The 9506-nt window shown below is 44.3% G+C and overlaps 1 protein-coding gene across 1 annotated transcript; it reads right to left on the reverse strand.

The window, feature by feature from the left end:
- Nucleotides 1-2181: 2181 nt before the first annotated feature.
- LOC131688033 (uncharacterized) lies at nt 2182-8313 on the reverse strand. The gene is made up of 2 exons (XM_058972161.1): nt 3357-8313; nt 2182-2780 (listed from the first exon to the last, which is right to left on the reverse strand). Exons 1-2 carry the CDS (start codon nt 8311-8313, stop codon nt 2182-2184), a joined length of 5556 nt encoding a protein of 1851 aa, XP_058828144.1.
- Nucleotides 8314-9506: the final 1193 nt, after the last annotated feature.

The following is a 9506-nucleotide window of genomic DNA, read 5'->3' on the forward strand; positions in this document are numbered from 1 at the left end:
TTCGTTTCCGTTTCGTTATTGTACTAGAAACGATGCAAAGATTACAGCACATATCATTGATCCGAGATCAAGTAGTCGATGAAATAGCGTACTACGCTGACTATTGAGGCAAATGATGGATTTAGACCCGCTGGTGTAAATCGAGCTTCAAACTGCGCTTCTTGAATCACTCAGTAAGTTAGGTTAGTACTTTTTGCGAACTGGTTAGGGTATATCAGCATCAATAAAACTTGCCACGAAATATGAGTAAAATAACACTTTAGGAAACAATGCTCATTGGTTCTCGTTTGATTCATAAGCGGATTCCGTTAAATTATTTTGAATTATACATGAATGCGCTACTGTTTGCTATAACCATAATTCAAAAATGTGATTGCGCACAAAAAATAGCTCCAGACAAATATGATCCATTCAACGAAACACAAGATTACTCGTGATACCACCATGCATATTTAATAGCGCGAGCAATTTGATTTAAAACGATTCGAAATCAGTTCGCAAACCATGTGGTACGTTGTACTCTGCCCATGCAATATGGGAATGTTATTTCAGCTACAACTTTTCCGATGGATATAAATGTGGTGTTTGGTCCTGGCCGCGTTATTGCGCGGGAAGTATTGTAACCGAAGCGAAAGGTGAATTGTGTTCCGCTATTGAGGACGAGATTGGCTAATTGAATTATTAATCAGCGGAATGATAGTGCTCATAGCCATTCGTTTTGACTGGGTTGTTATGTTTAATTGAAGTGTTCACATGAATTAATGATGAGATTTCAGCATTAAATGCATTTTAATCAACAAATATCATTCATCTCATTTGCAGGGGCTTAAGGAATACTTGTATCTTAGCAAATAGTAGAATGATGGGTGGGTAATGTCTGAGACACACCCGGAGTAAAGTACAATACACAATTTCCTAATTCGAATGCAAAAATATCTACGTGCTTCTGAAATATTGTATTAAAACAAAAAATAAATATGGGTTACAACAAAGGAACATTTTTCAACAGATTCTTTAGATCCTCGTATGCTAGCTCTGAAAACTGTTTTTGAGGCCAAAAAGAATTTTTTTCGGCTTCAGGAGAAAATGCTGCAATCTTTTGACATCTCAAATTCCATCTGGGATCAGCACGGTACAGGAACAATTAATTAAAATCACCGTAGCTGCAAGCAATCCAGCCTATTCGTAGCTCCAAATGATGTCTTCTCATTATACCGGTCACGATGCATAGTCCTGCAAAACACAGTGAACTGGACAAAACATCACAAAATTGGCAGCTATCAGTGACATTATATCTATATTTTTAATTGTATTTGGTACACTGAAGAATACTTTTCAAATTTACAATAGGATCGATTTATCTATTTATTGATTGATTTATTCATTTATTATTTTATTCATTTATTTGTATGTTTATGTATTTATTTCGTCATTTATTTATTTTATTTATTTATTTATTATTTATTTAACCTTATATTTGTTTAGGGGGAAAATTTCGATTGCACCTGTTACGCACGCTGCAGCGACAAGAAATAATCCAATTTTATCAATCCTCAATAAATGTTTATTTAGATTATAAAATTCCTAGGAAATAAGTAAGTAGATGTAAGTTGTAGATTTAAGATTGTAAACGAATTGTGCTTACGCTTAGTATTTCTTTTTGTCGTACAACGCTCCGTATAACCTTTACATATAATCACGCGTTGCAACTGTTAAAGTTCGCGGAATCTAGTAGTAAATATGCTTAGGTGAGATGGCTATGGCTACAGTTATAATAACTCACCTAATAGTTGCTCTCGCAAGTGTTCTTACACAGCGCAATACGGAGTTTCAAGCTATATTGATTCCTAAATTATGCACGAGCTGCCTATATGCAGCAACCAGCCACCTGTCCGTACTATTGTTCTTCAGTACTTAGCTATTATTTCAATTTAGGTTAAGATTTAGTTTTAATTAGTATTACAATAAATTTAAGTTAAGTTTAAGATTCTTCAAGTATTTTCTCACCTAGATATTTTGATTAGATTTAAGTTTCAATATATTCAATAGGAAACCTTAGATTTCAATTACTTAACAGAATATACGATGGGACGCCTAGCTATCACTGCGCACGTTATCAATCTGTTCTCTTTTTCCTCTCTGTCACTTGCGCTCGATCGATATAAGCTAGGTAGGTCACCTTCACCATCGCTGACGATCCCTCGGCTGGTGCACCCTCAGTACACTATCGGTGTCACTCAATGAACGGGGCAAATGGGGCTCGTTGGTCGATGTGGCGTAATCAACACTCCCCCCCGTAATTCGTTGTAGATTCTTCTGCGACGCATTACTACGAACGCCTACATCAAGCACTGCGAGCTTCACTGTTGGTCTCTCGTAAATTCCGCCGCTAACAGTTTGCACCGTTGCAGATCGTACCTGTCCATCCGAGGCAACCTTTGTTGCTATGACTCTTCCCTTTGGCCAATAGTTTCGTGGGAACTTTGGATCGGCTACGATTACAATATCGTTAACTTCGATGGGCTTCATCGCCACGAACCATTTGGATCTTCTCGTGATGGTCGGAAGGTAATCTCGGAGCCACTGTTTCCAGAAACTGTTGGCAAGGATTTGAGAAGTTTCGTAGTTGTTTTTCAAGGCCCGAGAGCTGTCGTCGAAAGTGATTAGTGGTTTCAACCCGTTGGAGGATTGCAGGAGAAAATGGTTAGGGGTTAGTACCGGAGAGAGGTCGCCATCAACGGGAATATTGGTCAACGGTCGAGAGTTGACTATGTTCTCCACTAGAGATGGGCGAAACAGTTCACTTCGAAGAACCATTCCCGACTGAACAGTTCTGTAAAAAGAACTAGTTCAGATGAACCGTTCTTCCATTCAGCTGATAATTTACTTGTATCTAGCGAATGTCTCTCAAAACATTCGATTCTTGGAGAGGAACCAAACAGATGCTGCCCAAACTATTATACCCCTGTATGCTTAACAAGTTCATCAAGGGTAGCGATTTCTTCTTGATGTATAACTAGAGAAATAGAGAATGTGATGAGTCGTTCTTCGCCGGTTCCATTCTGGGAGAGCACAGAGAGCGCTTTGTGGGACGGCAAGTCGGTTCATTTTCATTCGTTCGCCTAAAAATCGGTCCGAGAAATTCGCCAAACGGCTTTTGGTCAGGTTCAGTTCATTCGCTTTGAAGAGAATTGAGAACTACCGTTCTTTTAAAAAGAACTTCCGTTCGCTCATTCTCTTCGAAGAACCAGTTCACTTGAACCGTTCGCGAACGAATGGCCCATCTCTATTCTCCACCTCATTCAGTGCGTTCTCGAGTACCTCGGCGGTTACTACCCTTGACGCTATAACCTTACTCAAGTTCTGCTTCACGGTCCTGATCAAGCGCTCCCACGCCCCACCCATGTGTGGTGCCGAAGGTGGATTGAATCTCCACTCGGTGTGCCTTGATGTGAACTCGGTCATTAATTTGTCCTGATCTATGTTCCGAATCGCCTCTTCGAGAACCTTTTCAGCGCCTTTAAAGTTGGTGCCTCTGTCACTATATATTACCGAAGGTGTTCCCCTTCGGCTGAAGATATTTCTCAAAGCCATAATGCACGAGTCCGTCGATAGTGAGTATGCGACCTGCAGATGGATGGCTCTAGTAGTGAGACAGGTAGCTAGAACACCCCATCGCTTCTCAGTGCGACGACCGATTGATACCGTCATCGGCCCAAAATAATCCAAACCTGTGTGAGTAAATGGACGAGTATAGGCAGCCAGCCGCGCTTCTGGTAAGTCAGCCATCATTGGAGGACAGGGTGTTGCGCTGTCGTTATTGCACTGCTGACATTCCCTACGCACTCTTCTGTAGACAACTTTCAATCGTGGGATATAGAAGTGCTGACGTAGTTCATTTACCACGGTTTCGTGATTTTGGTGATGGAACTGCCGATGAAAATGAGCCACAACGAGTTTTGTTATGGTGTGTTCGTGGGGAAGAATTACTGGGTTGGAGGCATCTACATCGATGTACTTGCATCCCCCTATCCGACCTTGAACTCGAAGCAGATTCTGATTGTCCAGTGTAGGACAGACACGGTAGATTGAGCTGCTCTTCGGTATTCGCTTCTTCTCTGCGGAGAAGGCATTCATCTTCAGGATTGCCACCTCATCCGCGAACACGTCGCCTTGGGCTATGCGATACAGATAATTTTCGGCTTTGACCAGTTCTTCGTGGGTGAGTGGTCCACTAAGTGGTCGCTCCTTTTTCGCCAATCGTCTCCAGTTGGAAGCTTGCCGAGCGAACACTGCAGTTCGGCGTAACAGCGTCGTCCAGCTTGAGAATTTCTCCAGCGCGATCAACGGTTCTGGTGCAACAATGTGTGTAAGTAGATGAGGACGAAGTTCTTCGTCAGTTGTTCCATACCGCCGCGAAGTTATAGGCCACTCTTCTACTGGTGTCGATAGGAACGAGGATCCCCGAAACCACGGACTTTGCGGGCTGAGATCCGGGAAACCTTTCCATTTAGTACCCAAGTCAGCTACGTTCTGTTTGGTCGATATCCAATGCCATTCATATACTTCCGTGCTCTCCAGAATTTCACTGACTCGAACGGCAACATATTGGCTGTATCTTCTATGGTCAGAGATCAGCCAGCAGCACACGTCCCTGGCGTCAGTGTGGAAGAATCGCTGATTCACCTTAAAGCTTAGGGCAGTTTGGACGGCATTCGTTAGTCGCACTCCGAGGACAGCTGCTTGAAGTTCGGCTCGAGGAATGGACAGGAAGCGAAGTGGAGCCACTCTCGTTTTGGCGGCCACAAGCGCACATTCTATATTAACTCCTTGTCGGAATCGCAGATAAACTGCGGCTGCGAACCCATTCTCACTTGCGTCGACGAATGTGTGTATTTGTACCTCGGCGTTAACTGAGATCTGGATCCGAAAGCATCTTGGAATTTCAACTTCTTCTACCTTGGGAAGGACTTTCAGCCATAGCAGCCACTTTTCGAACTCATTCTCTTCGATTTTATCGTTCCAGCCAATTCCAGAGCGCCATATATCCTGCAGCAAGACCTTGAGGTACATCAGAAAATGTGCGATAAATCCGCATGGGTCGTACATCAGCATCAGCATTCGAAGAGCTTCTCTCTTGGTTGGTCGCCGTTGACCAGATAGGAGATCTTCCTGGCACTTCGAGGAGAGCTTAAAGGTAATGCAGTCTTTCTCTGTGTCCCACCACATTCCAAGAATTTTCTCCGTGGGAAGGCCATCATTGACGTTTAAGTTTTTATTGGTCACTGGTTTTTCATTCAGCGATAGCAGCACCGTCGATGAATTCGACAGCCAATTTCTCATTTCGAAGCCGCCTTCCTGGTGAATCATCTTGATGTCGTGTACGAGCGAAATCGCTTCCTCTTCCGTCTCGACGCTGATGAGCATATCGTCGACGTAATGCTGCTTGACTATCGCATGAACTGCGGCCGGAAACTCGTTTTCGTACAGTTTAGCATGCTTGTTTTTTACATACTGGGCCGTGCTTGGCGAGCAGCAGGCCCCGAACGTCATCACCTGCATGATGTAGACATTAGGTCCGCCTGTGTTCTCCTCGCGTCCCCAGAAAAACCGTTGACAATGCTGGTCCTCTTCTCGCATCAGTACTTGATGGTACATCTCCCTCAGGTCTCCGCAAACTGCTATCCGGTGTTCTCTAAATTTTATTAGCACGCTTAGCAGAGACGCTAGGAAATCGGGTCCCTTAAGAAGGACGGAGTTGAGCGAAACATCGTAAGCTTTCGCGGCGGCGTCCCATACCAACCTCGTCTTTGCAGGTTTGTTCGGGTTAACAACGGGGAATACCGGAAGATACCAGACCCTGGGATGCTGGATCGTGAGCTCGGCATCGGTAAGCTTCCGTATGTATCCTTTGCAGATGTAATCCGCGATCTTCGTGTTCAAAACTTCTGCCAGATGCGGATCATTCTGCAGCCGATGTTCCAGGCACTCCCAGCGCTTTAGTGCCATTGCTTTATTGTTCGGAAGGCGTACACCGTCGTATTTCCAAAGAAGGCCTGATTCATATTTATCCCCTTTCCGATGCGTTAGTGTGTCCAGCATTTGTAGTGCCCGTTCATCTTCTGTGGACATGAGCACCTTTCCTGATTTGACCACGCCCATACTGTCAAGGGAAAAATATTCCTTCATGGCCTTATGTAGATATTCTCCGTTTTCTTGGTTACATGAGCAAATATCTAGCATATGATTGTTGACGACACCGGTGCTGGACGAACTATGTGCGACATATCCGTAAACGCACCATCCTAAGCAAGTCTTGACTGCAACTGGTTCCTTTGTTTTACCTTCACGACTCTTCGTTACGTGGCCAAGCTTGGCGTGGTCGACACCGATTAGTATGCGTGGAGCAGTGTCACTATAGGACTCGATGGGAAGTCCTTCGAGGTGCCGGAACCGTTTCTGCAATTCCGAAATAATCATCGTTTGTGGTCGCAGTTCTAGCTTGTTCACGGTACGCGCATCCGACAATGCATGTCTCATCGATTTGTTCGATGTGCCAGAAATCTGCAGACTGACCTTTTGGGACTTGCACTCCACTCTTTTCGTGCCACCAGTCCACTTTAGACACAAAGGTGCTATCTGTCCAGAAACTCCTAATTCATCTGCCAATCCTTGCTCCAGAAGGGTCAGCTCAGAACCATCGTCGATAAATGCGTATGTATGTACTTCTTTCGACGGCCCGTATAGAACAACAGGAACAAACCGGAGAAGTACGCCACTGGTTTTAGCTTGATGGACATTGACACTGCTCTCGAGTTTCCCGCCGGGGATTAAAGCAGTGGATGGACCAGAAGTTATTGTTTCCGACTCGGACCTTTTGCTACCGTGAAGAAGGGGATGATGAAGGTATGTACATCCGTTGATTCCGCATGTCCTTTTCTGTTTACAGGGACTATTATGCCGTTGAAGGCATTTTCGGCAGAGTTTGAGTTCCTTGATCGTAGCCCATCTAGAATCGTAGCTGAACTCTGAGAACCGTTCACACTTGGCTACCGAAGAGCAGGTTCCCTTACATACTCTGCACGGTTGCGAGAAATCCTTTTTGTCCCTGGTTGGGTTATACGGTTGCTTCTTATCCGACTCGATATGCACGTTAAGGACGTTCTCCCTTCTGCTGCGGACCTTTGATTCGTCTTTCGGTCCGTTGTTCTGCGTTCCCATCACTGCGCTGGCATCTTCCGCCATCACGTACAACCAAGTACTAAACTCTAGCAATGTCGGTACCGGATTTCCCCTAGTCGATCTTGCCCATTCCAACTTAAGTCCGGGCGGTAGACGTTCTACCAGCTCGTATCGCAGAGAAGAGCTGTACATGTAGTCACTTATCTCGCACGCTTGTATTGTGGCGCAGAGATTCTTCACCGAAAGTGCGAAATCGACAAGAGTTTCTAACTTTTCGACCCTAGGAGCTGGCAAATCTTTCACCTTCTGGATGACCGCTTGAATGATCGCTTCAGGCTTGCCATATAACATTTTGAGCGTTGACATCACGCTCGCCACATTGCACGGGTGCAGCAATTCGCACCTTACCCTATTCAGCGCCTCACCTTTCAAACATTTCCGCAATCGAAGCATATTTTCTTCGTTTGAAAAACCGCACATTTGCGTTGAAGAGTTGAACATGGCCAGAAACAATGGCCACTCTTCGGCTCGTCCGCTGAACTCTGGCAAATCCTTGGGAACGGCGTGACGTGCAGCCAATTGACTTCTATTCAGAAGATACATGGTATCGTCGCCATTATTTTCCGTGGGTTCAAGTCGATAACGTGGAGGATTTGGCGTTGAACCCTGCTCAGGAACAAAGTTGTCGACGCCACTCACCCTTCGGGTTAGAATACTAGGTTGTGTCCATTGCAAGTTGTGAGGAACTGGGCGAGGGGGATGCACCCCAATTTGTTGTATTGGACGTCCTCCAGGGTTTGACAGTGGAACGTGGAGGGGAACTTGTGACGTTCTTTCTCGATTGTAACCGATTGGTGGTTGCCCTTGACCGTAAGCGATGTGCTCTACAGGCTGCGAACTTATCGGCTGCTGTTCATTAGTCAATGTGGGCTGAAAATGGGCCTCACCTCTATCACCAATACGGTCCGTACCCTCTATCCACTCCTCTATTTGCGATACTTTGTCGACTATTGACCCAACTTCATCCTCCTCACTATCGCTTCTGTATTTGTCGAGTATGGCGAATTTCATGTCCAGAAACCTCTGCTCCAAGGCTTTAGTCTCTTCCAGTTTGCGTAGCTGCAACTTCATCTCACGCCTTGATCGACTTCTGCTGGTACAGGTGCTCGACCTTGTTAGGGTATTGTTAGATCGCACAGATATTATATCCTCAGATGGTTCAGGTTCGTGTGTCGATTGTTGCTGTGAAGAACAGATATTATCCGGATGGAGAGGATTGGTACTGTTACTAGTTCCACAAGACGGGCAACTCCAGTCTGTCTCTGAGACTGCTTCAGTAACATTTGCGCACGTGAAATGGTACTAAATTATGCACGAGCTGCCTATATGCAGCAACCAGCCACCTGTCCGTACTATTGTTCTTCAGTACATAGCTATTATTTCAATTTAGGTTAAGATTTAGTTTTAATTAGTATTACAATAAATTTAAGTTAAGTTTAAGATTCTTCAAGTATTTTCTCACCTAGATATTTTGATTAGATTTAAGTTTCAATATATTCAATAGGAAACCTTAGATTTCAATTACTTAACAGAATATACGATGGGACGCCTAGCTATCACTGCGCACGTTATCAATCTGTTCTCTTTTTCCTCTCTGTCACTTGCGCTCGATCGATATAAGCTAGGTAGGTCACCTTCACCATCGCTGACGATCCCTCGGCTGGTGCACCCTCAGTACACTATCGGTGTCACTCAATGAACGGGGCAAATGGGGCTCGTTGGTCGATGTGGCGTAATCAACAGCACCGTTTCATTCTATTAGGAAGCTGAAACGTCTTTGAAGAATAGAGAAAAAAGCAATGGTTCGAGATTGCTTCCTAGAGGCATAGTCGACAAGTTGATGAAACTATAATGACTTATTATTTCCCTATTTCACAGATAGAGAATGTTCCGCTAGATATGATTTATGCCATCCTATAAAAGCAACTCACTAGATCTTTGCCTGTGCAATCCACACCATCGAATGCAGCTTGGAGATCATTGTATACAGTATCTACCTAAGATCCGTCTTCAATGTTCTCAATGCTGTGAAGTGACTGGCTACATTGGTAGTTATTGATCTGATGTTAAGATTCCATCATAAATAGCTAAACCCCTGCCATTAGTATTTTCTCCCAGTATACTGTATCGTTAGAAGAAGCTTTTCCGGATGGTTTAAAAGCAAGTTTCATGTGCTATTATTGGTCATTTCATGTGTGATGAATTTAGGTAAGAGCAGAGGTTCTAATCGCTTAAATCTCTTGACACTTTCCAACAGCAGAGAA

Source organism: Topomyia yanbarensis, chromosome 3 (assembly GCF_030247195.1).
Source record: "Topomyia yanbarensis strain Yona2022 chromosome 3, ASM3024719v1, whole genome shotgun sequence".
Lineage (NCBI taxonomy): Eukaryota > Metazoa > Arthropoda > Insecta > Diptera > Culicidae > Topomyia > Topomyia yanbarensis.

Excerpts from the sequence above, each read along its gene's own strand:
- LOC131688033 (XM_058972161.1), bottom strand. The coding sequence starts at position 8,313 with ATGAAGTTGCAGCTACGCAAACTGGAAGAGACTAAAGCCTTGGAGCAG. Across the intron at positions 2,781-3,356 it reads GACCGTGAAGCAGAACTTGA|TGGAGAACATAGTCAACTCT; the intron begins GTAAGGTTATAG and ends GCCCATCTCTAG.